This window comes from Cotesia glomerata, linkage group LG3, assembly GCF_020080835.1.
Source record: "Cotesia glomerata isolate CgM1 linkage group LG3, MPM_Cglom_v2.3, whole genome shotgun sequence".
Taxonomy (NCBI): Eukaryota; Metazoa; Arthropoda; class Insecta; order Hymenoptera; family Braconidae; genus Cotesia; species Cotesia glomerata.
The window spans coordinates 9,244,368-9,272,178 of record NC_058160.1 but is presented as its reverse complement, the minus strand read 5'-3'; the positions used below and the strand labels follow the sequence as shown (position 1 = coordinate 9,272,178).

The following is a 27,811-nucleotide window of genomic DNA, read 5'->3' as shown; positions in this document are numbered from 1 at the left end:
TTAGAAATGTCTTCCATTTTGATTATAATGACATCAGCCAACATTTCATCACTTAACTGCTATTTCTCCACCGGTCGATGCCAGTTGACGGGAAATGGGAATGATGCTCCTGGAGATGCTGGTCCTTCTTCTATCTTCTTATGAAAATAACGGATAAGGTATTGATGATGAGTAATACTTTAAAGTAATACTTTAGTTTTATAACAATAGATTGGAATTAAGTGATTGGAATCAAGCAGAATTTTTCGGTATATAATAATAAATAATAAAATGTAATATAAATTAGTAATACTGACAATAAGTAGTTTATAAATATTGATAATTACTTGAATTAAGTAATTTTAATTAGCAAGTAATTGCGAATTTATTAATTTTATCAATAAATGCAACATTTAGCGCGGGATTACAGAGCACATTTATTCCGGGACGCAGTTTCGAGCTCAATGATGGGAACATGGTTGCCTCTTCCAATCAAATTAAATTTAGACGCTAACGGAAATTTAGAGCGCTCTGATTGGCCGGAGCGCCGCCATTTAAATTTTTATTTTTGCGGCAAACTTTAAATTTTTTAAAAATAAATTTATTTAATTAAAATTTTTATTTATAACTAAAAATAGATAAATTAATAAAATAAATTCTGAATAGTTGATTTTTATATTAATTAACATTTTTTTTATTAAATAAATGAGAAAATTTAATTTTTTTTAAGGGAATTATTTTAAAAATAATTTTGTTTTTAAATTAATTGACGGAACTAAAACTAAAAAATCATTTACAAATTATTGAGCTGATACCCAAGCGGCACAAATTTTTTTTTGTTAATGTTTTGTTGAATTTAAGTTGACGATTATTAATTTTTTAACTTCTTGTTGAGTGAAATCTACCAAAAAGTCAACATTTTTTTTTGTGACGCTTGGGTAATTAAATTTTTTATAAGGTATAAATAATTTAAAAAGTCGATTAATTTATTCTACTAACAAAATATTTTTCTAATAAATAATTAAAATTCCCTGATAAATTGTTTTTATTTATAAGTCACTTTTCTCTATTACAAACCATTATTTTCTCGTAAATTGATAAGCATGATGCACATGGTATTTAATTTCAAAGCGTTTGCGAATCGGTATTTAAACAACAATAAAATTAAAACTAAGTAAAATAAATAATTCATTATTCTTAGCGCGTGATGGTTTAATTGTTTAATCTAGTGTAACAAATGACACCTATTCAAATTAATTACATGAAGAATTCATATTAACTGGCATGATAATAAAAACAAATAAATTGAACAATAATAATTACATCTATACATCAAATTAAAAAAAAAAAAAAAAAGAAACTTTTAATAATAATAATATCATTATTAATTAATGACTAATTGATTAATGTTCTTTCTTAGATATCGCTGTGACAACTAATGACCAATTTATGTAATTATTTACATATTTCACTTGATTACAAAGTACATAGAATATAATAATAAAATATGTAACTAGTTGATTAAATTATGAAAAATTTACTGTATTAATTCATTTTTAAAAAATTTCATTGATGTCTTGTCTGGTTTATAAATCGGTTACCATAAAATTAAAAAAATAACAAGGCACCAATTTCACGTACCATTCATCCATAACTAACCGTTCATTCATCTCAGCACTCTTTCCTTATTATTACTGCATATTTAAAATTAAAAAAAAAAAAAAAAAAAATCATAAAAATAACAAAACAACATTGTCTACATTTTTCCACGCGAAAATCTGTCGTCGAGTTTTTGAGCTTTCATAAGAATACTTTTCTTCCGCGCATCATCAAAACGATTGACCTGCATGTCCATATCACGGTCAAATGGTCTTCGTACTGTTGTTTGATTCTTTTTCGCTTCTTTTTCGTCTTTCTGTAATTTAATAAACAAATAATTACTCAAATCAATCACCTCATAATAAAAATAAAAAAATATAGTATAAATAAATACAAAAAATTCATACCCGTCTTTTCTTGTTTATTTTTTTCTGATGCATTTCAAGAAGCGACTTTTCATGTCTTTTGCTTGATTTCTCTCTTGGACTGTCATCTATCGTTTCTGCAGGTCTTTTGCCCATCTAAAACAATTTAATAATTATTAATTATTAGGAGAATAAGAAAAATTTGGTGTCCAGGATAGTCATATGATAAAATTGGTTTCTTTAGTGAACTTTAGTGTCATTGCAAAGGTCTTGATTTGAATTTGTGCCTTTTCAAGGTGTGATATCATTCTCATCGATAGTAAATTTATGATGATAAGTATTTAGGCTGCATTCGAAAATACTCTATCTCTAAATACATAATTAAGAAATGACCTTGTATCTTGTGAACTATTGAGATTTTTAAAGATATAAGTTCATCCCAATGTTATGCTCATCAAGACCTATCATTTGAGTACCCACATCAATTTTTCATATATTCATGTACATGGGTGATTCTCTGTAAGGATGTTTTTCGCTGTCTCATGCATTTTTTTATTGGAAAAATTGTTATTTTGTTACTAAAAAAAATTTTTTACGAAAGTAAAAAAACATTTCTGTTTGGAGCATTGAAAACTAAAATGAAATAAATTTTGGTTTTTTTGCTATAAATTCGTAAACCACCGAAATAACAGTCCCCTGGGCTGTCCCATTCCCAAAATTAAAACTTTAAGATTAAATTTTAAGTTATTCGTCCATAATGTTTATAAACTTAATTAGTTAACTAACAATCTTCTTCAATAAAAAGTACCGAAAATTAATTTGTTTCATTAAATTCATTAAACGAAAGTTTGTCCCAGGCATTTTAAGAACAGTCCCCTGCCAGAAGTTCAAAGCAAAAAAAAAAAATTCAGCGTGTTATTTTACCTTTTGTAAGGTTTATAAGAATCTAACTAGCCTTAAGTTAATAACCATAGGGCTTTTAGCGCTTTATCGCCATTTTATTTAGTGTCAAAGCACCGTTTGCGCTGGAAATGTGTCTGGGCCACTTCAAAACTCAGTCCCCTGGCAACTATTTTTATTTATAATTTATTTATAAAATTGGATCAATAAGTCTTAATATTATTCTAATTAATGTAAACATTCATTGAGAACTTAAAAAGTTGAATGCATTGAAATAGTTTGCTTGATTTTTCTCAATTTGATAGAAAAAAAAACAGTCCCCTGGCAAACAGTCCCTTGTCATGTTATATGGCAAAAAATACACAAATATCGAAAAAACAAAAATTAATTTGGCTATTTATTTATTATCATTAAGCTGATAGTTTTTTAGTTCTTGTTAATTTTTTTTCTAATAAAATCAAAAATAATTTGGTCGGACAATTTTGTACAAATTTAAGACGTCCTTACAGAGAATCACCCATAAATGAAAAATATATCAAAAATGCATGTGGGTACTCAAATGAAAGCTCTTGATGAGTGTAATATCGGGATGAGCTTATATCTTTAAAAACGTTAATAGTTAAGAAAGTACAGTGCAATTTAACAAAAGTCATAATTTAATGAAGCAAAATTTTTGATTATTTATAGTTCATAAGTCACGGCAGTCACATAGTGACTGCAAGGTTGTTAATTATTAGTAATCAAACAATTCAATCATCATCATTAATCAAATAAAAAAATTATATAAAATACCTTCAGCTCTTTTTGTTTACGTTCACGATCCGCAGGTGTATCAGTCCAACTAGTTCTATCTGAAAAATCAGGACCTTCTTTTGTACGAAATTTCCTGGGACCTAGTCCTAAATTAGCAGCTCTCACTGCCGGCAATTCAGTCATCCATTCTTCTCTTTTTTTTTCTTCCCGGTAATCCTAATAAAACAAAAATTAAACAATCAATTCTTTAAAAAAAAAAACAATATTTAGTCCAAAAATATCAACAAAAACTTACAATCTCAGCAAGTTCTTCTTTAATCAACCTCGCCCTGTACTCCAACTGCCTCTGAATCCTGTCGCTACCAATAGCCGGATGATCAGCAGGCAAGGGTCCAAGTATTTCTTCCTCTTCATCAAGCTCGTCGGGTTCTCCTTCAACATCCACCTCCATCAGATAGTCATCCTCGTCTTCCAGATGCTCCATGAGATGCCTGGGCAGCGAAGGTCCAATCCGCTTCTTCTCCTCCCCGACCCTCTGCAGCGTCGGTGGCAAACTGGGTCCAAAAGCTTCATCCTCATCTTGAGAAATTTTTTTAAAGCCATCCGGTAAACAAGGCCCAATAATTTTAACCTCAGAATTTTTAGTCTCCGACGCCAACTTGACAGGATTTCCAACACTTTTAGGCGGCAAGGTAGGTCCGTAGCAATTGGCGCTTGGTGCTTCAACCTCACCACTGTTCTCCCCGTGATTCTCCTCATCAATATCGTCAATATTTAAATTGCTGTAGTTTTTGTTATCATCGTCATCGCTTAAGTTATCTATTAAATCTGTACATATTTTTAAATTATCATTATCATTAACACTATCTAATGATGGCGCGGACGTAGATGCATGCAGGAGGATATCTGTGTTGAATTTTTCCAAGTCATCATCGTCTTCTTCTTCCTCTTCTTCATTATCATTGCCGATACTATCAATGACTATTTCATCACCAACTATTTCTATCGGGGAAGCTTTGAGTTTCGACCTAGACCTGGAACTCGACTTGGAACCTCGACTCTTTCCCCTAGACCTGGACCTGGACCTTGTTCTCAGCCTGGACTTTCTATCCCGCGAATCTCTGCTCCAATTTTTTCCCCTCAGCGACGAGTCTGACTGCGAATTGCCCTCGGTGTCAGACACGATATCAAAATCACTTAAATTTAAATCTTTACAGTCTTGGTTGGATAAATTAGAGATTCTATCATTGTCACCGTGAGTTGAATTTTTATCACCATTGCCAGTGCTTGCTTCAGCGACTCGCTCGTTATCTCTGGACTTTTTGTGCCGATCGCGCTCCCTGGAGTACCTACGACTGCGATCGCGCTTGTCGCTGCGACGGTCATAGGAATCTCTGGACCTACGACGGTCCCGCTTGAAGTCTCTCGACCTGGAGTCGCGTCTGTCGTAGTCTTTGTGGAGACTCTTGCTATTGTGATCGCGGTGCCGATCTTCTCTATCTTTTCGGCTGCGATCTTCCTTGGAATTTTTGCTGCTTCTGACCGGTTCCTTGGAGCTGCTGCCGCTTCTTCCGTGACGATCCCGACTGTGCCGATCCCGACTGTGCCGATCTCGATCCTTCCTACGGTCCTTGTCATGGCTCCTTGACCTGTCGTGGCGAGTCCGTTCCCGGGATTTTTCCCTCGATGGACGACGATGCAGTTGAAACGGCGACGGCTTCCGACGACGTGCTGCCGATTGGGTAACATGCGCGTCCTTTCGGGTCGCCTCGAAACGAAAACGCCTCCCTTCATCGCTGTCTTGACTCTCTGAATCCGAATCCATTGTCGTCATACTCTAAAACTATAACAGAAATTATTTATATAATTATTTTCAGTACGGCTAGTTTATATTGTTTTTTTTTTTTTTTTTTTTTTTTTTTTTTAACTACTATTAATTAAATTTATTGATTAAAACTATTTTTATTTTGTAAATTAATTTTTTTTATTTATTTCTTTGGCACTAGATTTATCACTTGTTGTTTTATTTAATAAATCATTTTTAACTATTTCTTGCTCTGGCTTCTTTCCTTTGCTCAACAATATTTCTTGATCATTAATTTTTTTCTCTTGATCTCGTAATTTTATTTCTTGTTCCTTTAATTTCAACTCTTGGTCAATTATTTTTTTCTCTTGACTTATTGACTTTTCATCAGAACTCGCAATTTTTTCTGTCTCCTCATTTTTAGCCAACTGTTTGTGTTGAAAATCAGCTAAAATTTTTTTAAAATTCTGTTCAAGCTCCTGACTACCTTGCCGCAAGTCTTTAAACTCTGATTTAAATTCAAAAGACTTGATCATTTTTATAACTTTAGCGCCACTGTACTTGACCGACTTGATCAATCCCGCAGTAGCGATACCCTTGATACTCTGGGAAACACTGGACCGCCAGACAATGTCACTCAAGACTCTTTGAACAATATCACTGCAGTCGAGATCGTGAGCGATAGCCCGAAGACAATCTTCCATGTCTTGCGTGCGACCTCCCTTGGACCAAAACTTGGCCAGCTTTTTCTGCGGGGTCCTTGGCAGCTGATTGAGGTGATGGATCCTCGCTATGGGACTGTCATCCTGGTGACAAACTACAGGAGTATATTGAAGCTTTGGTATGTCGACAAAGTGGTCGAATAAATTTAAAACTGGCTCGTATAGTTCTCTGAAATTCGCAAGCTGAGGAACCACAATCTTTGAAATTTTAGATTTGTCTTCTCCAAAAGTCATACGAAAGTCTCCGTGATAAGACAGACCTGCGATCGTTTGATAAAAATCCACTTCTGTGAAATTTTCTGGCAGCAAGAGAAGCGCAGCATGGACAGCATTCTTGAGATTCTGCGCCAGTGCGGTCTGCAGCGATGAATTTTCACTCGCTGCCTGCAGAATGTGGATCGGCTTGTGCAGTCTACCAGCTAAATACAAGTTATTCCAATCGAGGAGGTCTTCAACCAGCGCAGACTCTGATATCACGCCGTATTTTATCAATCTATCATCTGCTGACTTTATCAGAGTGTTATAGTATATTCTGGCTCCGCAGTTCTCTTGAAACCTGCTTATCGCTTTGTGTCCTAGCAGTCGTAACGGTTGAGCATAATGGCTAGGATTGCGGACTAGATTCTCAGCATGCCACGACTCCGAGTTCCTCACCACGAATACCAAGTCCAGCATATTCTTCTTCGGATCCGTAGTTTGTTTTATTACTCCAGATCCGTATGCGAAGCAAAATCGCATGTTGTGAGGAAATGTCTGGAGAATTTTTTTAAATGACTCTGATATTACTTTTTCCATCATCTTCTATTTAAAAATTCAATTATTAATTATCAATTATTTCAATTTAGACTTTATAAATTTTAATAATTTTTTATACCTTATTTTTTCTTGAATTTTGAAATAAGTATTTAAATTTATTCTTCTACCAAACTAATTATTTTCGACTGTCCATTCTTCCACAAAGTTGATTCATATTTCCTTGTTATTTTAATCAAGAAATTTTTCCCACAGAGTTATTTTTTTTTTTACAAAAATTAAATCCATTGATTTTCTTCTTGTTCACTTTCTTCAGTTGATTTATTATTAAATAAATAATTCATTTATTTATTTAAATAAATTAAAATCTTCTGGAGTTCACTTTTGCTTAAGTATAAAAATTTATTCTCTTAAAATAAAAAATTTTAATCAAGAAATTTTTCCTATAATTTTTAACACAGAGTTATTTTTTTTAACAAAAATTAAATCCATTGAATTTCTTGTTCACTTTTTTCAGTTGATTTATTATTAAATAATTTATTTATGCATTTAAATTAAAATCTTCTGATGTTTACTTTTGCTTAAATATAAAAATATATTCTCTCAAAATAAAAAATTTTTTTTATAAACCTTTGAATAATAATCTTGATTTTTAAAATTAATCCAGATCCTCTTGTAATTTAATCAAAATTAAAAATTCCAGTAAATATATCTTCAATCCAGTATTTTCCAACACTGCTCACACAGAGATAAATATACACATACAGAACATGGCTTTATAAAAAGTGATTTATCAATATTCCGGCATACATAGTGTACGTAGCACTGAAGCCAGACATAAATATTTTATTAAATCAAATTAATAAACCATTGTGAATATGCACATCCACATAAATATATACATACTCTTCACAGCTTTTGGTGCGATGAAAAATTTATTGACTTTACATATACTCTTATCTGATGAATTGAAAGCGTAGGTTAGAATCCCAGTCAAGTAATTGGAGCTGAAAAAAATTCACCAACCCATTGCTCTTTACACGATTACGTCAAGTGAACCTATCACTATTTCTTACTCTTATCACCTTAATTACGGATAAATATACACATTAGAAAACAAATTAGTATATATGTATATACATGAGCTTAATCACATACATAGCGGCAGTAGCGCTAGATCAAGCTATTGTGCAAAGAACTTACTTGAGTAAATGAATCGGCGATACCTTGCGATGGGCGAGTCTCAAATCACCATCTTTATCAATAATTTCTCTATGTTCATTTATTTATCACTTTTATTATTTATCTCCCTCTCGGCGGCTTTTTTTCTATCTATACTCTCGACGGTTTTATTATTTAAAAACAAAACAAAACAAATATATTATTTATAAATTATTGTTACGCTTTTCAACGTGTATAAAAAGATAGTACAAGTGCGCCATGCGATAAATATTTTGTTAAATTTTTCGGACGCGTTGGCTTGGCGCTACGGTCTTTAGCTTCAAGTTTTCGCGCTTGAATTTAAATTTTCTGCTAAGTCGGTTCAGATGGCGCGCGCGCACTACTCTGTCGGAATTGCGACGGCCATCTTGATGATTTTGAAATAACGGCTACTTACGCAGCAGCAAAAGACCAGAAACTTCTGCGCGCTCTGAGTCGTACCTGCGGTTCTTTATGTATATTTTTAGTATTTTTATATCTTGTAGCTTAATTAAGTCATTTTATTTTATTTTTTATAAAGCAGTAGAGTAATTTAATTAAAAAATCAATAAATATTTCATATTTTTAATTATTAGAGGTAATTTAGGCTACGATGGCAAAAATAACGTCAAAAAAATAGCAAGTCTCTGACAATGACATTATTTTTGTTATATTTTATTATTGGACTCATATTTTGAGATTTAATTATTTATTTAACAGAATTTTAAAATTATTTTAATGAAAATTAAGTTAGCCGACACTTAACAATTTTTTATTTTTTTTATTAATTAAAAGTTAGAACTAGAAAAATATTTTTAAACAATTGCACGTATAATTTTTAAAATTTTCTACATATGAAAATTTTTTTTTTAATTTTTTAAAAATTATTTTTCAATAAAATAAATTATGGAAATTTTCAAATGTCAGATAATTTAATTTTCATATCATTTTAAATAAAATTTAATAAAAAATACAATTTTCTTTATTTTTATTAGAATTTATGTTGTTCAAATTATTTATTATGTTTTTAGATAAAAAGTGTCAGTGATTAGCAAATGGTGAAAGAAAAATTGAAGATATCTGATGTCAACTACAAGAAAATGACTCCGGATCAGAATCAGCAGCCAAGAAGTCCTCATCTGGCATCGACCGGTAGAGAAATAGCAGTTAAGTGATGCTAGCTGGCTATCAACACTTAGATGAAGTGTTATGATACTGAAAATAGCAGACATCAAACACTTTATTTATTAAATCCATTAAATTACGTTTGATTCTTTGAATTTTTTCATATATTTTCTTTCATAACTTTTTTTTTTCATTCATTCTTGCTTAAATATACACTTAATGAGATTCTGCTGCTTTTAATATAATGTTGATTTACCCTTCTGCATATTATTTCTCTGCCGAGGTTTGTTATTATTTTTTTTTACTTTATTTATTTCATAACTATTTTTAAAAATATATATTTAAACAAATAAATATCTCTGAAAATTAGGAAATTCGTAGGGACAAGAATAGAAGGTAAAAGAGTAAATAAAAAAGAAATAAATATTAAATTATTGTGATATATTTTTATATTTAAATAGTTTTGTTCCATCCAAAGTCATAATAAATTTATTTTATGTTATTAAACAGTATAGATAAATTTGTTATTAATATTATAATTTATAAATCGACAATAATTATAGACTTTTTAAAATTATAAGATACCACTGGTAGTACAAAGTAAATCAGTTGGAATGGAAAATTAAATACAATAGAAAAATTTATCGTAATGTACAGCGTAAAAAACATTTTACCTTCTATTAACATATATTTATTACTTTAATGTTTAAATGCTAATAAATAATCGCATTATCGCATCCTCTGTTGTCAATTACAAGTCATTTAAATACATTAATATTATTATTGTTATATTTATTTAAATTATTATCATCATTATAATTTAATACGATTGTTTATTACATTATCCAATAATTTTTATGTTTTCTTCTCTGAAGAACCCTGTTACCTTGTAATTTATGTTTTGTTTTGATCGACAATTCATTTTTATTTTTATTTTAATTATCGCAGCAAAACAGGTTAATTTATTTTTGTCTTCACATTTTTATTTAATTTAATGTTAATATTTTTATTTTATTAAATACATTTTTGGGTGATAATTTTTCTCTGTCATAATTTTATAATTATTTTTTTAAAAATGATTTTATAATTTCGTGATACAAAAGTAAAAATTTATAATAGCTAATAACGAAAAATTAAATAAAAATGTAAGTAATAAAATTATACCTGTAATGCTATTTAAATTATTAGGAATGTGCGAACACCGTAAAAAATTAAGACTTCCAATAATTTACACCCGATAATTTTTAAAAATCAAAATTCAATTTTAAGAATAAGAAAATATTTCCAACTGAATTATTTTATCTCCACTAAAAAAAAAATAAATAATTCGCACACGCCCATAATTCACAAGCAAGTACAAAAAAATGATAAAAAAAATGATAAAAATAATGCAAAAAACAAATTGCACCTTAAAATTAAATCCATTAATAATATTCCTTGGGATAAAACTTTCGTCAATAAATTTGTTATATTAATCAATTAAATATATATATAATATTTCTATATAAATCTATTTTTATAGAATAATATAATACAAATTAAAAATTACAAATAATATTATTTACCACTGACAATAATCATTCAACCAATCAATCATCAATTATCTGAATAATTCACTAGATTTTTCAAATCGTCTATTCTTACGTCTTACATACCATTTAATATTATATTTATCAATATTAATAATTAATAATAATAATTATTCATTTATTTTCCGCCTTGGACAAGTCCGAGACTCTAAGTGCGGGTTTATTTGATTTTATCACAGGATCCCGTTATTATTTTTGTATTCAATTTCATTTCTCTTCACTCTTTGATTTTTTTATTTAATTATTACTTTTTATAAATTTATTTTTATACTTTTATTATTTTTACACAGCTTATTAACACTCGATCCGAAACTTAAACCTAAATCCGCAAGCAACTAGTCTAAATAAAAAATTTTTTTGTTTTTTTATTTTCAATAGTTTTTTTTTTTTTTTTTTTTTTCAGTTGCTTAGCTATTTTTATTTACACTTTACAAAAGAGAGTAGAGAAGTGTTAATTAACAATTATTATTTATACCCATCAACTTTGTTGACCGAGTAATTAAAAAATAAAATAAAATAATAATATTAATATTAATAATTAATACACAAAATTAATAGTTAATCGAATAAATTAAATTTTCAGTCCTGTTATAACACTCTCGTATACAATAAGAGTCTTAATATTTAATTAAAACTTTTAATTATTATTTTTACGTCCTGAAGTTCAAACTCGAAGTCACTTATTTATTTATTATTTATTATTTCACTAATAAATAATTAAATAAAAGAAAAATATATAAAATAGAATAAAATAAAAACACCGACGGCCATTTGAGAAATCTGGCACAGACTTGAGATAAAAATAAAAATAAAAAATGGCACATTGGTCACTTTTAAAAAATCTTGATAAATAAGTTTATCCGCTCGATTAACATTATTAATTAACTAATTAATTAGTTAGTTAGGGATTAGTTAATAGTTTAATATTTATGATTTATTATTTACAATTTCCACTTGATCGTAAGAAATGAAAGATCACAGCCACTCGGTAAGACAGCCACCGAACCACATCACGGCAATAGGGAAGAGATAGGACGTTAGGGCGCGAGTTAGAGACATTCGCGGGCGACTCGCGGATCCACTACCGCTGCCCACGCTCGTCGTCGAATTTTGACTACCCTCGTTCTTGTCCAGACTGCCCCCACTGGACTCGGGGCTCTTGTCGACGCCGTTGTCCACGGGACTCTTCGGCGCGATATCCACCTGCGGTGGTATCACCGGAGGCACTGGTGAAGCTACTTTCGGGACTTCTGGCTCTGAAGGTTTAGGGTCTTCGCCGGATCCTTCGCCCCAGCCATCTTCGTCGTCGGTTATTACGTCATCGTCGCGACCGTTTCCGGAACCGCTGCCTGATCCTTCAGGAATGTCTTCTGTAAATTTTTTATAATTAGTAAATATTGATTTTCTAAATAATTTTCGCATAATTAATTTGATAAAATTCTCGTGATAATAAAAATTTTGTTTTCAAGAATAAAATAAGTAAAAAAAATATATCTGATTATAATAATAACAACATCAGATTTACAAATTAAACATTCAAAGCTTCAAATCGAATTTTTCCATTATCCGATAATTTTCTATAAGTATAAAAAGTTAAAAAATAAAAAGTACAAACCAGGGTCTATCCAATCAACATCTTGGCCATTAAATGCGGATCTGAGCCGACTGGTGATTGTTGTGAGAGCAAATATTTGGTCTCTAACAATCGCGGCTCTGGGACCAGCCCCGCGAACCTCTGGGTTTAGAGTCTGCGTCTCGCCGTCAGACGATACCGGGTATAAATATCTAAAAACAATATTATCGTTAATCCTCTCATAAACAAACAGAAGTCCAGAAAGAGAGTCGTTAACCTCAGATTAAACAAAATACAGATTATATCTTATATATAGATCTGCTACTTCATTTCAAAACACAGTTACGAATATTTCTTAGATGTTTTATTTTTAAATTTTCTTTCCAAAAAAAAAGCTTCTATTACACTCTAAATTTATGAAAAATATATTATAAATAAAGAATAATTAAAAATTTTTAATCGCTGTAAATTTTAAAATGTAAAAAATGCAATACAAAAAAAAAGGTCAAGAAATTTTGCACTTACTGTGTTTTAAAATGGACCAGTTTAAACTGTGCAAGACTAATAAAAAAAATAAAATAATTACTTGTCAACATGTGTGCCGTTCCAACATTCCTTGGTGTTGCTCGCGGGAACCACCAACCCATCATTGCAAAGTTGGTACGGCAAGTAAATCCAAAACTGCCTGGAATCTCTGACCCTCTGGCGAATTTCCTTGACGAGTTTGTCGAGCATCGCCGCGGTCGTCGAGCGGCCGTCTTCTCCAGATTCCTGGTCAAAGTTTCCCGAGTCAAAATCGACGTCACGGGCAGCTGCCAATGCGGACGGACTTCTTCGACGTCTCCTCCGTCTTCCAAGTACAGGACGCCCGCACCCGCTGAACACCCGCTGGGACACGTCGTGGCTGTTCTCCTGGAAGTTCATTATAGCCTCTGATATCTTGAGATTTATCGGTCGCACCAGCATCTCGATATTGAACGGCCCCAGCAATCTCTCGCCTACTTTTCCAACCGCCTCTGCAATTCAAGTCATCATAATTAATGAATTTATTTAGTTGAGTAAATAATAATAATTATTGTCATCATCTTTATCTTTATTTTTATCGGGATTGAGATTGAGATTATAATTAAGATTTATTTATTTTAAAATGACGGTGATGTTTTATTTGCTCTAGAGAAAATTACGGTTTAATTAAGTAGAATTGTAGATGGAGACGCAATGAAATGCGATGCAATTTATAAATTTCGCAATCTCATTTCCTAACATGGGACAGAAATGTCTAACTCGTATTTTATTTTTTATAGAGCTCATTAATCAATAGAGGTTAACGGTTTCTTGGAAACTCGGGATTTATTTATGTTATTGTTATTTTTATTATTATTATTATTTTCATTATTGTTGATGTCATTTAACTGAAAGGTGCAATCGGATTAAGTGCGGGTAATAGTACGCGGCTAACTAACGTAGAAAGGAATAATTAAAGAGTTAATAATTCATGAGCTGGAATTTTATAATATTTTTTGATGTCATTAGATGTACAAGTTTGCTAATGATTTCTAGGAAGTATGTGCTTTCTAGTGACCGAAGATATGTTGGTATTCTTGATTGTATATTAGGTGAATTTATTTTAATATAAATTGATTTATTTAGATAGAAAAAAAAATTTAATTCAAGATAATTATTTTAAAAAATAATTATTTTTATAATTTCAGTTTAATTGTACAGCTTTCATAGGTCTAAAAAATTTTTTTTTCTTATATTTTATAATTAAACGGAATGCTTATTAATTGGACAGGTTCTGGTACGTCTGACAACAAAAATGAACATATATATAAATTATAAATAATGAAAGAACATACCGACAAAATGATTCCATTCAGCATCGAGTGCAGCGTGTTGTGTAAGGCAACCCTTCATGACATTAGCGCACATGTCACCGCAGGCAAGTACATTACCGGGTATGCCGCTGCAAGACGGGCATGCTGTCATCCTGGTCAATGCTGCTGCGCACTCGGGCGAAACCTTGAGCTGTTTTTCAACATAACAGAACAAAACCTTCTATTATTATCATTATTTACAACAAGATGCCGCGACTTAAATGTTTAACTACAAGTCGAAGCAAAGCGTCTAGCGTCTAATACAAGAGGATATGTCTGATGTGGTGACTACGGGTAGTCCTTTCCCAAGTAAAGGACTCACCCAACCGTGATAATAACCGATTGCTCTGGTAATTTACGTGATTCAGCATTCAGACGTCGGCTTATTTCTCTAAGATATTATATTGTATATTATATATTGTAAGGATATTAAATACATACCGTCTGCATGTTTTTGAGCACATCCGCGGCGACTGTCAGAGCCTGGCTGAAGGCCCTTGTAGCTATAAATGACCTCTTTATTTGGACGCCCAATTTCTGCGGGACGTCACCGAATGGACGCATGTCTTTCATGTGATTGCCCACGCATTTTAGGTACTTTGCGTCGAAGTTGTACTGACTGTTGAGCACCGTGAACATTTTTTGGTACAGGGTATTGAAAAAATTGTCCATTGCTTCGTCTAGGTTCACCTGGAAAATTTTTATCACCTTAATAATTGAAGAGAATAATAAAAATTTTGTGATTAAATTTTATAATTAAATTTTTATCATCTGAAAGATCTTAAAATTTGAGCCTTTTTATTATTTTATATATATTTAGTGACAGTCAATTTTTTATATTAACTTTTTAGAGGAGTTTTAAATAGTATTTTAGACCTTATAAATTTTTTCGTGACATTTTTTATTAAATGATTCCGTAATTGATCCTAAAATAGTAAGATTATTTAAAAAATTTATTTGAAAAGTACCCAAACTATTTATACTATGATAAAAAATTTCGAAAAATCATTCAACATAGTGACTACAGGTTGCTAGTGATTATTATTATTTATTTATTTTTTTTTTTTAAATGATGAGTCAAGTTGAGAAATAATTAAATAAACTTAAGTCTGACTTAACTCCGCCTACTCGCAACAAAACGAAAAATACAGTGATTAATTTAACGAGTTAAATTTAAAGTGGGAGTAAAGTCGTTTAACTGCAGTTTAATGGAGACCAAAATAATCGCGAAGGACTCATCAGTAATCGCGGAGTGATTTTATAGTGGTTTTATGTTAGAAGCATTGATTGAGCATCCACTTGCACGCGATAATACTGCCGCGATGAGTAATGTAAAGAGAGAATAATAATGTAAGGAAAAGCTTTAGCTTTGCGGAGATATCCCGCCGGTAGTTCCTATCGAGCTGATTTTTTGCTGAATTGCGACGTTGAAGATTTGATTTATCGATCTTTTATTTTTTTATTTTATTTTATTTATTATATTATGACTTTTTTCGACATTTTTTCAACAGTATACACTTTATCCTATTGTCTACGGTAGACTTGTACTTCCGGAGAGAGACCTACCTCGAATATTTGATTAAAAAATTTTTTTAAGGTCCGTCATGCTTCACAACTTTTTTATGGGATCCTCCTCTTCCGTAAAAAAAGGTTGTGTGAAGAATTTTTTTTTTTCTTATATTTCTTTTTCAAATGATTAATTTTAATTTTGATGGGAATTTAATTTATTGGAATTAAAAATAACTTAATTAAAATAAAAATTATTTTGAAGTTACAAAAAAAAGGTTTTTAAATTTAAAAAACTATTTATAATTGTTTTTTAAATTTATTTGATAAAAAAAATCTTGAAAATTTTCAAACATCTGCTGATTTCAGGATCACAAAAAAATATTAAAAAAAAAATAAACTTACCGTTCCCTTGACGTAATAATTTTCCAATTCATTAAACAAATCAGTGAAAACATAAGCGTTTTGCTCGTACAAAATTCCATAAGTTTTTTTGAACATTTCATGAAAGCCCTTCTTGGAGGACGCCAATAACTCTTTAAAGAAACCTGTAACAGGAATAGAATTTTTAATTAAAACTGTGCGTCAATCAGAAGGTGTCAGGAAAGGTGGAGGTGAATTTCCGAGGATTGAAATTTTTTAATAAGAAAAGTCTGAGTGCAAGCTTTGCTCCCTGGGGAAGGGAAAAAGAGCGGGATAGAAAGTTAAAGAGAAACATATTAGAAAGCTATTCCTGACTCATTGTAAAACCAGGAGCTAGGAGCTTAAAACTGAGCTCTACTTGGACCGGGAACAATTTACTTTTTCATCTCGGTTTTACTATTACTAACTTAAACTCCTTTTTCCTGCCCGCCCCCTCGCTTTCCCCTCCAGTCACTTGAGAGTCCAACGAAAGAATGAGATTAAAATTCCTTTTAAACGACAGCCACCCGTTTAAAAGAGTGAGTGAGAGGAGAGAGAGGAGAGTAATCGTGTAACGAATCCTATGGCATAGTATCCTCTCTGCTCGCTGAAACTCTATTCTGGTCGGTCGCAAAAGCCATTCCCAACCCAGCTCCCAGTGGCATCCAGCAAAAGCTCAAGCAAAAGAGGAAGCACTTTGCTGCGGCGACGCTTTTAATTCACCAACTTCTACTCTCTCGTATTTTGTGCCTCTCCTCTCGCCCGGTAAAATCTCAACTAATTTTAGCTCCCCGACATCCCCCTTGCTTCTTCAATTTCTTACATTACATTACATTACCTGAGGCGAGCCGTACACCCGGATATGGATGAGAATTTCCCGGCTTCATTCAATAATTTCGTGTCTCATAGAACGTACTCGTAGAACGGATGCCAATTAGCACGCAGTCTTACTTCAGATGGATTTTTATTTTTATATACATTTTATTACAATTCAAGATGTCTTTACATCCGTACCTACAAGACGACACGGCTTTTGGCTTTCTGTCTTTTTTATTCGAGTTAAACCACTAATTAAAGATTGTTAAATACCTACTTAAGTTTTTTTTTTTATTAATATTTATATTTTTTTAATTACTGCATTGGTAGGAGAGTTTATTAACTGTTCATAAATTAATTTATTTAATTTATCAGTATCATTATTTATTATTTATTTTATTTGTTAGATATTTTTTTCTCCAAAATTCAAATGTTAATAAATAATTAATTAATTAGTAATAATTAGTTATTAAATCATCTGTTAAGAAATCATTTATCAACAATTAATAAAACTCATAAAATATTAACAAATCTTGCTAACAATGTTTAGTAAAATAATAATTCTAAAAATTTTATCAAATGTTATCTTCAACCCATCTAATCTAAAGAATCATAATAAAATAAGTTATTATTTAACCCCAGCGGAGGTTTCAATTAATTTTAACCTCGGAAGAGCTACTCTCGGGGTCCATGACTCTCTTTACCAGTCTGTCTTTCTTAACGCCGACTCTCAGCAGAGTTTTCCTTTGATGCGGCTAGTGAGTACCTAGCCACTGCGGAGCATATAGTGCCCTTACGTACTCATACTAGACTCCATACACATGTACACACATATATACATGAAGTAAGAGTGCAGCAGTGCTTGATACTCGGCAATAGGCACTCTGGAACGGCAAGGCCTCTCTCATAATGTCTGACGAAACCTATGTCGTGTGTCGGGGACATGTGAGCTTTTCCTCTTATTTCTCTTTTTACTCTTCACTTTTAAGTACTGCCTGGGACCCCTGTGCTCACTACTTATTGCTCAGTACTCTACTTTGTACTCTATACTATGAAATACTGGTATACTACCATCTTACACCCCTTTTCTCCTACTTTCTTTGAGAATGAGCCGAGTTACCAGTTAAAGATTCACAGACTTGCGCCCACTGAAGATTTTTTTTCACAACTTTCTTTTAATTATTTTTAACTTTTTTTTTCTAATGCTTTTGCATATTTAACTTTGATGTCTAATAAATTATTTTTTAATTTTAAGCCCTCATTTTTTATAAAATAACTTTTAATGGATTAAAATAGTCTCAAAAATGGATACTTTTAAAATAAAAAGTTTACCGTGAGTTAAATTAATTGGCAATTTGGCTTATTACGAAAATTAGGGAGCAATTAACAATTTCCTAAAGAATATAATATAATAATTAATAGCTAAGTTTTGAAACAAGGGTTGTTCGAAGCTGTTAGCGAGATGTACAGGTGATTGCACTCTTGAATTATCTGAAATTAAAGTGCCCCACTTGACTCTAAGTTCGAGTCGTCGAGAAAAGTTCTGAGCAATAAAAACTAAATTTATCGAGTAAAGTAGAAAAGCACCTGACGAAGAAAAATGATCCACCGTTAAAAAATCTTCCCCGTATCAATAATAATAATAAAAATAAAAAAGTAAATTTAAAAAAAGCTCGATCGAATAAATTTACGACTTAAAATTTATTTTAATTGAAACCCAAAAATAATTGGGGGCGAAAAAAAAAGGAAAAGTTGAGTAAAGTGAAGATTATTTGGCTTTGATCCGACACTCGGGAGCCACTGGAATCTCCGGTGCTCTGGTATCCACCCTCGCTCTTCGTTCACATCTCTTACATCCCCTAATATAAAAGGTGGGAGGACCTGGACCGGACAGGTTCGATCCCCCGATGTCACTTTGCCGCTAACGAGAAAAATTCTTTTGACTGGATGGAATCCCGAGTTTTAAAAGTCTCATCCCCTGTGAGCGCCCTCCAGAGTTTTTTTCTCCTACTACAGTATAGTGTACGCACTAGTATACCTTTAGCTGCAGTTTTCAGTTTGTTCTTTACTTTGATTACGTGGATTAAAGAACCCGGGTGTAGTGATAGAGGATGAGAGAGGGTGAGAGCATGGAAAGTATTAAGCACCAAGGTTGATGTACTCACCATGAAATCTTGCGCCTCTAGTGGCGAGAAGTTGTTGCAGCCGCTGGAGGGTTGCTTTCGTAGCTTTTTCATGTCTGTCCCGAGCTTTTGCTTGCAGCCTCTGCTCCATATCTGCTGTACAGCAAACCTCTCCGCCGCTACTTATCCCACCGCATGATCTTAATTCTCGCGCTGGAAAAAATAGAATTGATGGATTAGATATTAGCTTTTAAAAATCAATTGTTAAATTTTTTTTAATTGTTGTTTAGATCCATGGGTTCTTTAATTAATATTATTTCGTAAAAAAATTTTTTAATTTTTAATTAAAATAAAAGCATTAATTATGAACACTAAAATGACAATTTTTTAATGTCAAAAATTAAGGTTGAATAATTTTTAAAAAATTTTAATAATTAGTCTTTTGTCTAAAAATTTAAATTTAATTAATATAATCATAATTAATCAATTAGTAACGAGATAAAAAAATCTTGGGCCTTGATTCAATCAGTCAGTGACCTCAGTGTCAATTTACTGATAAACTAGCCCATAAATCGCTTGTAGTATTTATGACACATAAAAAAGTGTCGCAATAATTTTTTAAAATCTCTGGTGATTAATCACAAAACAAAAAAAAATGTATATAAAAATAATAACACCGTCTAGGACGACGAGATTTTAATTATAAATATTAATCAAGGTAGAAAAAAAAGTTAAAAATAAAATAAAATAAAAAAAAAAATTTAGTAATTTCCTCCTGGCAATTTAAGTTACCGGTCATTTAATTATCTCCCAGACAAATGGAAATGAACGTGCAATAAAAATAATAAAAAGAGATTAACGATAGGCACACGCATCCTCGAGCGATAGTTGGCCCGCGATAAAAGTTATTTAGAATTTAGTCGTCACCGACGGGGTTTGCTGGTTAACTTTTTATCCGTAACTCTTGTCCTACCCGCGTAGTTATATTATACGCCGTTATTATTTGTATTATAAGCCGTATAACGCGAACGCGGCCATAACAGAGGATTGAGGATAGAGGAGGAAAAGGACGGGTGAAACGGGAGAAAGAGGATGCGGATGAGGATGACAATGAGCTGGACGGGTATCAGTACTCCATTACCCCAACTATCGCCGTAGCGCAGAACGCAGAACTCATTCTAGTTTTCTCTAACTCCTAGTTATATCTCGGCCCTACTCTCGTTATATCGACGCGCCGGAGTCAGAGCCGCATGACTGGTTTTGAATGACGCGATAAAATTTGCAATAAAATACTCGGTTTTCTATGGAAGAATTGAGATATATCTTGTGTACCGACAACGGAAGGAACTTGACGATATATTTAATCCCGGCAAAATTATTTCATTTACTTTATCCCTTTTATTTATTTACGATCAATATTTACTATTATTGTTTCATTGTTTTGTTTCATTTATTTCAGTAATAAATTTATTTCAATTTTTTATGCAATAATAATAATAATGAAATCAGCAGCTGACTTTTTTTTTCAATAATAAATTAAATTCATGTATTGATTTTTTAATTTCCGCAATAATTTATTTATAAATAATTTTTTTAATTCAATTATTAAAAATAAATAATTTATTGAAAATTAATTTTTATTATAGAGTAATTAAAGAGTCAATTGGAGCAAAGTTGATTTTTTTATAATTATAATTATAATACAAAAGACTTTTACGTATGATCATTAATAACTCAACAAAGAAAAGGCATCTTAGAAATAAAATCGATAAAATTATTTTTTATGATAGAAGCGAATATTACACGACCCAGTGGATCTGGCTAGCACCTCTGCTCGTATATTATATAATACAACACTTAACACTTAACAGTCGATTAGCCAAACAGCTGATAAAAAGCCTGTAGAAAAGGTCAGTTATGGGTACAGTAGTTTTTATGCACCGTTTTTGTGTTAAACGACATAAATATCTCTGAAGAGCAAGAATAAACTCCATAAATAAATAAATAATACTATAAAAGTCCACTTAAGGCGTCTCGGGTAATAAAACGAGCTTTATAGTCCAGTGTCAAATTTTATCTATTTATATATATGTCTATATCTATATAAGTCGGAAGATATACGTGTATGAGTGTATAAGTGGCTCTATCCATTGCAGAATCCAAATATCTTGTTTCCATTACACATGAGCAGTAAAATGCTTTGATGTTTTAGATTCTGGATCATCAAAGCTAGGGATTCTTTTATTTTTCTTTATATTTACTTGTATTGAGAATTCACAAATTCCAGCCCCTCTAAGATTCGGAAAATTCGATTAAATCCTTATTTGAAGGACCTTTTCTGCGTTTGTGTACTTGAAATTCAATCCAATGCATTTTTAATAAATTTTTATTTTACTTTAATTTTTGTACAAGAATTTATTGATAAAATTTTATCGAATTTTATTTGTTAGAAAATTAAAAAAATGTGACAATTTATTTTAAAGCTTAATTTTTTATCATTTGGTCAAAAATAGACAATTAAAAAAAAATTTTTTTTAAATTATATTTTTAATAAACTTTGAAATATTGCAAGCCATATAACTAAACAAATTACCAAATAAGTTGAAAAGTAATTTTCAATATCAATCAAGGAACAAAAAAATGTTCTTAATAGTTTCAGTAGAATTTATTAAAGGAAGTATTACATAATGTAAAAAAAAGTTAGGAAAGACGTCGCGACTGAAAGACGCCTTCGGGGTGAATCGCGACACAAACAAACGTCTCGCAATATCCCATTATTATAAGCCTGCGTTATAATATACATATATATTAATATAATATAATATAATAGAATATAGTCCAACATGCACAGTGTAGAGTCCAATTGTACCGCGGAAGTTTGAAGTGAAGTACAAATCGCCTGCAGATATCCGGCGGAACGAAACATGCTCCGGAAATTTTGGCTACAAGCCCCGTAATAATCCCCAACCTCATCTCCATTATAACACAAAATATTTCCCAAGAATTTATATTACATTTTTGTCGCTAGCCGAAAAAAAAAAAAAAATGGCACCAGACAAATCAACTTTTACGACTGCGGATTGCTTTTATTTTTCCTGAGTGAATAGGACAAGAACAAGGCGAAAATTTTATCAAATAAAAATCATATAATTCGCGAGTGGAAAACCGAGGCAATAAGGGAGTGGTCCGTGGAAATGAGTCTGGATTCGCCTCAAGTTTTCATCAGCGGGAGGATGTGGGATGCGACTCTCAGAGACTTGAAGCATGTTTAAGGTTTAAGATCGCGAGTTCAGGGTAGGGGCGAACAACTTTGAAATTAGCTAGGCGTTAGACCTCCGCCGGATATCTGTTGATAAGCAATATAGATCCTTGAGGAGCTCAACTGCTTGAAAATTATCTCCCCCTTTCACTCAGTGGGTGTGTTTCTTCGCAATCAAAATTTTCCATCCACTCGTTATTCGTTATACAACTTTTTCTTTCGTTATATTTACTTCACCCATCACCCTACACTCAACTTTTAAAGTTCAACGGAGTTTAATATTTTTTTAATTTTATGCCTTGTAATACAAACTTGTTAAATGTTATTATTTTCACCGGATAGCATTTTCACCCTTATATATTTATGTACCCGGGGTTTTATTTGTCCACTTGTATACAAATATATATCTTGAGGATTCCGCCATCCGTTTTCGTTCTTCAGCGTCTGTTTTCTATCCTACAATTTAAGTGCCAAGTTTTTCTTACGGTGTATTCTCGGGAGAACAACATTTTAACAGTGAAAGAGTAGGAGGGTTTACTTTTTAAAAGTCAATGTATTGTTACGCTGAAAAGTTATTTATTTTTATTTTTAAATTTTAAATTAATTAAAAAATATTATAAATATCTCAAATTAAATTCCAATTAGAAAAAACTTGTTATCGCGAAAACAAGCTTGCAAATAAAAGTCAGAATAAATTAGATAATTAAATTAAAAAATTAAGAAACTAGTTGTCAAATAATTAATCCTGAATCCCAATTAAAAGTTTATAAATCACTTCTTAACTACAATTATAAAATCGATGTAAAGTAAATTTAGGTTTAATTGAATAAACATCTTAACGCTCATCCACAAACACTTTAAATTCAAATCCCTCGAAAATCTCAAAAGTTTCGACCTCTCTTCTATAAACGAGTTAAACAGTAAATATGTTCTGGGTCTTAGTCTTGCTATTGGTATTTGGAAACCCTTCTTAGAGCTCTAGTCTAGTGAAAAAACGGATAGTACTTTTGAATTGAAGATGTTTCTCTGTATCTGGTTATCCTCGTCCTACGTCTAACAGACCGGTCCGGTCTACGTGTAAGTGTAGCCTCATCTTCCTTTCAACCCAACTAAATTACATTTGCCGTACTCTTGAAAAAAACACCTAGCAGTGCCGAGTAAACAATCTTATAGAGATTGTTTTTCTTTTACTTCATCTGTTTTTTTAGACTCTACATCAGAAAACAAACAGTTTTAATTCCGACGCTATATCTGTACATCTAGAAAAAAAAAGTGGTTGCAGTTGTGTTTGTGTGATTATTATTTCATTTTTCGGTGTCAAAAAATGAAAAAGGTAGAATGACATCGATCAACACTTAGTACATTGCAGTCTGGTGACAAATCCCAACGGTGATCATGGAAAATTGATCGGGTAGAGTCTCTTATAGGGAAAAAGTCCAACAAAGGCGTAAGCTTTTCACTCTGCAGCCCGCAACCTGCAAGACAATCCGATTTCCTTTGTTGAGAAAGTGTGAGAGTGAAAAGACGGAAAACTTTTTTCTCATTATGAACTTGATATCAAAGAAATTCTATTTTTTTTTTTTTTTTTTTTTTTTTTAAATACAGATGCCAGGATTCGGGAGTTTTTTTCTTTATTATGTTACAAAGTTTGTACAATTTCGCGAGAAATTGTGTGAAATAAAAATCCATCAGTTTGTACCTTCAATGATTTTTGTTGAAGTTTTATAGTTTAAATTTATTCAATTTTCTGAATATTGATAAAGAAAATTTAACAGATAAATTTTTATGTAAAATCTTGAACAAAAAATTAATAATAATAATTCGCGATAGATTTCAATGCTATCAATTTTAAAAAATGTATTATTATTACTGTAATATTTTTTTTTTATAAAAAATTTATCAGTTAAATTTTATGTATAAACATTATTATTATAGATTTTTTCAATCAAAGTCCCATCTTTTATTTATTTCTATAGATAAGAAAATCTCTTCCAATAAAAAAAACTTAGAAATTTTTTTCCATTTCCATTAAACGAATAATCTATAATTGACCATTAAATAAGATTGAAATAATAATAAAATCCGGAGGTATAATAAATAAAATAATCCAGAAATCGATAAATAAATTTTTTTTTTTCTAGCAATAACACTAAAAAGTAATAAAAGTGAATTCATTCCATAAAATAAAATAACTATTATTTACTCTAGAAAATCGTTATCCTTACAGTTATAATAACACAAGAATAGGAAGTAATAAACTCACTTATTAGTGCTAGTAAAAATATATGTTACTTGTTTATACTATTTAAACTTAATAAATTTTTATGACTTTAATTTAGCTTGATATTCGTAGCCAATTTTAAGTCGTGAGAAAGCTTTTGCAACATCTGCAGAAAATTCACCGACTCCAGAGGCCAGAGTGTGTAAGTGAGCAGCTACGGTTGTATTAATAGGCATACTTGACAAAAAATTATAAACTAGTAATATAGTATTGTAGAGTTGAGTCGTTCTGCGAACGTAAAACCCTTTTAATGAACTACTTACTCCCGATTCCAATAAAAAAAACTAAAAATGAAATAAAAAATTAAAGTGCGCTGTAAAGACGGTTTCAGACAAAATAAAAGCCAGCAAGACATAAATATAAATAAAAAATAAACATAAAAATAACAAGGATATAAATCTAAAGTTATTTACGGAAAAATAATGGTATAGGTAATTGTTAAATACGTTTTAGTTGATAACTAGCGGAGGATATTCAGTCGGATAAAGTTGAAAGTGAAATCTGTTCATTCCATCGTAGTCGAGTGCAAATATTTGACAGCCCGCTGGGTTTATACCATTAATTTCCGTCCCTATTTTCAATTTCTCAAAGACCCTTATGCTCTCTCTGTACTAACTCTGTCTTGTCTTGGTCTCTCCTTCTAATCTGTCTTGCATTACATTCCCTCTGTCTTATGTCTACACACAACATCCTTCCCAACAACCTCCCTGTACCCTCTTATCATCCGTCCTTCTCACTTACAACCCAAGTGCCATTTATGCTAGAGGAATCACTTTTAGGGAGCCTCCAGCAAAATAATATCTAATACATTTCATATTTTGCATAAAGAAATCACCAACGTTATTTTTATAATTTATTTAAAACTTTTTTACAGGAAATTGAAATTTATATTTCATCAGATATTTATAATGTAACTAAAATTATTGAATTTTTTCTAAAAATAAGACTCATCATTTTTGAGATGAGTCCGTTTTTCATCGACCCTATTAGTCTCCCCCATCCTCTATTAATATTTGATTTATTTGTCGGATCAATAGTTACTGTCAGAATAATTTATATTTTTAACAAAATTATTAATTTTCAAAACAGAAAGTAAAAAAAAATTAATAGACTTGAGAAAATTTTTAAGAGTTTTTAACGAACAAATTAAAAAAAAAAAAAATTTTACAAGTACAAATTTTTATTAAGTTTTATGAGCACTTATTTTAAAAAAATCCTAAAAGTTGTTAAAGATTTATCGACAATAATTCAGCGAATTATAGAAATAAAAAAAATGAAAAAATATTTATCGTGTATTGAAGTACTTTAAATTGCATAGAAAATAAAAAGAATAGTTCGAAGTTTTGAAAAGGAGTATTAAAAGTTTTTCGGATAATTTCGAGTTCAAAAGTATATAGGTGGGCGGGAGGGTAGCGTGTGTCTGAAGAAAGAACACGGGAACAGAGTTGAAGTAGAATAAGAAGTATGCACATAGAAGTAGAAGTAGAAGCCGAACGAGAGTAGATCGGCACGGAAATCGTGGTCTTGTGCGACCGATCCGAGCCCCCGGAGTTGCCAACGGGTAATGCAATATAACACGTGGAACAGGGGTGTTTCCTAGCAACCCTCCGTCTTCTCACCCCATTGCGTGAGACCCCTCCAAGCTCGCTTACTCCAGTCCGAAACCGCCACCATCTACGCCAGTCAGCCTGAATTTTACTCCACTCTCTCTCTCTTTTTCTCTCCTTCTCTGTCCTCTAGTGTATGGACTAGACTCTCCCGTTAAATCATCATGGTAGTTGTGTTAACTACACGGAAACTTTTTTTACGTGTCTGCTCTGATTAGGATTCATTTTCTGTTTTAACTTTAAACATTTTATAAATAACCTCAATTATCGATCCTGTTCTTTCCTTTTTATATTTAAATTCCTTTTAAGCTAATGGGTTTAGGTTATAAGTAATCAGGATCTTTTGTAAGAAATTTTACGGAATTTAATCTACTATTTTTATCCTACTCTATAAAACTTAGTTTATGAAAAATCACTAATTTATTTATTAAGATAACTTTCAAATTATTTGACCTGTCAAAAAAATCAAAATTTAACGCGTTCAAAAATTAAAAAAAAAAATTAGTTCTTATAAAAAATGTTAATTTCAATATTATTATTTTGAAATCAATATTAATTTCCGGGGATTAAAAATGAATGTAATTAATTTCAAATTTCGTAATCGGTTGAATAAAAGGTCATTTTATCCAAATAGAAACTATAAATTTTAATTAAAAGGAAATAATATAATAAAATGTAACAGGTGGTCAATAAAGAACAAAAATTAATCAATTTCGACGAATTACTGTTCTATTTCCTTATTAAGCAGGAAAATAATTTTTATAATTAATTTTTTTAATAATTTGCTCAGATAAATTCAAAAAATTTAGATAATGATTCAAAATTTCCCCTCAAAATTATTTACAATTTAAATAGTATATTGTGTAAATTGTGTAGGTGAACAAAGCTGTCGGCTACGGGTGTGTTGGCGCAACGAGCGAAGCGTGTATGCCAACACACGACTGCCCAAAGCTTCATCCACTTAGTTTAAACATAAATAAATATAATTAATACTAAACTAATATAATTAAGACAAAATTCCGGATAATATTGTGATGAAAAAAGTAACGAACGTTTATATAATAATGTGAAAATGAGAAAAAATATTGTGCAAAATATTCTTACAGGTCGGCTGGTATATAACATAATATAATATACGAATTGTGAAAATGTTGAGATCAATAGAGGCGTTAGCGTATGAGTTTGTAAAAAAGGAGCCGGGAATTGGAGATTGGGGACTATTGGGGCTGGGAGTAGACAAGAGTTAGAGTTACTGATGGCAATATGAGGGGTTAAAATCGATGTGTGTAGTTATACACATATATGAGCTAGTACAAGTACAAGTACTAGGTACACGACGCCACATTGTCGCAAAGCCTTCGGCCTTCTCCTACCCATTCACGCGGCGAAACTAAAGCCAGCTCTCGCTCGACACTGCTTGCTCTCGCCCCCTTTATTTGCATTTCCATCTGGCCATGGGAGTTCCTGAAGGGATCACTCCTGTTCTCTCACTCCACCCTGGCACTTTCTCACTCCATACCACCGGAAGTGCTAACCCTGCGTTATTTAATACATTGTATTATTCGCTCTCAACAAATC

At 31.4% G+C, this 27,811-nt stretch overlaps 3 protein-coding genes across 6 annotated transcripts in view; all 3 read right to left on the bottom strand.

The window, feature by feature from the left end:
* Window positions 1-1,005: 1,005 nt before the first annotated feature.
* Window positions 1,006-8,325, bottom strand: LOC123260622 (protein starmaker). 4 transcript variants are annotated; one of them, XM_044721835.1, is made up of 7 exons: window positions 8,079-8,325; window positions 7,782-7,960; window positions 7,506-7,700; window positions 3,892-5,439; window positions 3,636-3,812; window positions 1,986-2,099; window positions 1,006-1,894 (listed from the first exon to the last, which is right to left on the bottom strand). In XM_044721835.1, the coding sequence occupies exons 4-7, from the start codon at window positions 5,428-5,430 to the stop codon at window positions 1,736-1,738; spliced, it is 1,989 nt and encodes a 662-aa protein (XP_044577770.1). In that variant the 5' UTR covers window positions 5,431-5,439; window positions 7,506-7,700; window positions 7,782-7,960; window positions 8,079-8,325; the 3' UTR covers window positions 1,006-1,735. The 4 variants fall into 4 exon arrangements, with proteins under 4 accessions (XP_044577770.1, XP_044577769.1, XP_044577771.1 ...); XM_044721834.1 differs by lacking the exon at window positions 7,506-7,700; XM_044721836.1 differs by lacking the exon at window positions 7,506-7,700 and having other exon boundaries at window positions 7,782-7,882.
* LOC123260623 (phosphatidate cytidylyltransferase, mitochondrial) lies at window positions 5,556-7,253 on the bottom strand. Its single transcript, XM_044721837.1, has 2 exons — window positions 6,997-7,253; window positions 5,556-6,923 (listed from the first exon to the last, which is right to left on the bottom strand). The coding sequence occupies exon 2, from the start codon at window positions 6,918-6,920 to the stop codon at window positions 5,571-5,573; it is 1,350 nt and encodes a 449-aa protein (XP_044577772.1). The 5' UTR covers window positions 6,921-6,923; window positions 6,997-7,253; the 3' UTR covers window positions 5,556-5,570.
* Window positions 8,326-11,162: 2,837 nt separating the features above from the next.
* The window catches only part of LOC123260564 (glypican-6), a 72,505-nt gene continuing 55,856 nt past the window's right edge, over window positions 11,163-27,811 (bottom strand). The window contains exons 2-8 of the mRNA XM_044721725.1: window positions 19,129-19,299; window positions 16,151-16,293; window positions 14,681-14,929; window positions 14,222-14,390; window positions 12,949-13,378; window positions 12,405-12,574; window positions 11,163-12,159 (exon numbers count right to left, since the gene is read on the bottom strand). Coding sequence (XP_044577660.1) covers window positions 11,765-12,159; window positions 12,405-12,574; window positions 12,949-13,378; window positions 14,222-14,390; window positions 14,681-14,929; window positions 16,151-16,293; window positions 19,129-19,299 — 1,727 coding nt within the window. The 3' untranslated portion in view covers window positions 11,163-11,764. The remainder of the gene's footprint in view (window positions 12,160-12,404; window positions 12,575-12,948; window positions 13,379-14,221; window positions 14,391-14,680; window positions 14,930-16,150; window positions 16,294-19,128; window positions 19,300-27,811) is intronic.

Coding starts and splice junctions, on each gene's coding strand:
- LOC123260623 (XM_044721837.1), bottom strand. CDS start 6,920: ATGATGGAAAAAGTAATATCAGAGTCATTTAAAAAAATTCTCCAGACA.
- LOC123260622 (XM_044721835.1), bottom strand. CDS start 5,430: ATGACGACAATGGATTCGGATTCAGAGAGTCAAGACAGCGATGAAGGG. Junction 3,813..3,891: donor AAGAAGAACTTGCTGAGATT/GTAAGTTTTTGT, acceptor TTGTTTTATTAG/GATTACCGGGAAGAAAAAAA. Junction 2,100..3,635: donor GTAAACAAAAAGAGCTGAAG/GTATTTTATATA, acceptor AAATTGTTTTAG/ATGGGCAAAAGACCTGCAGA.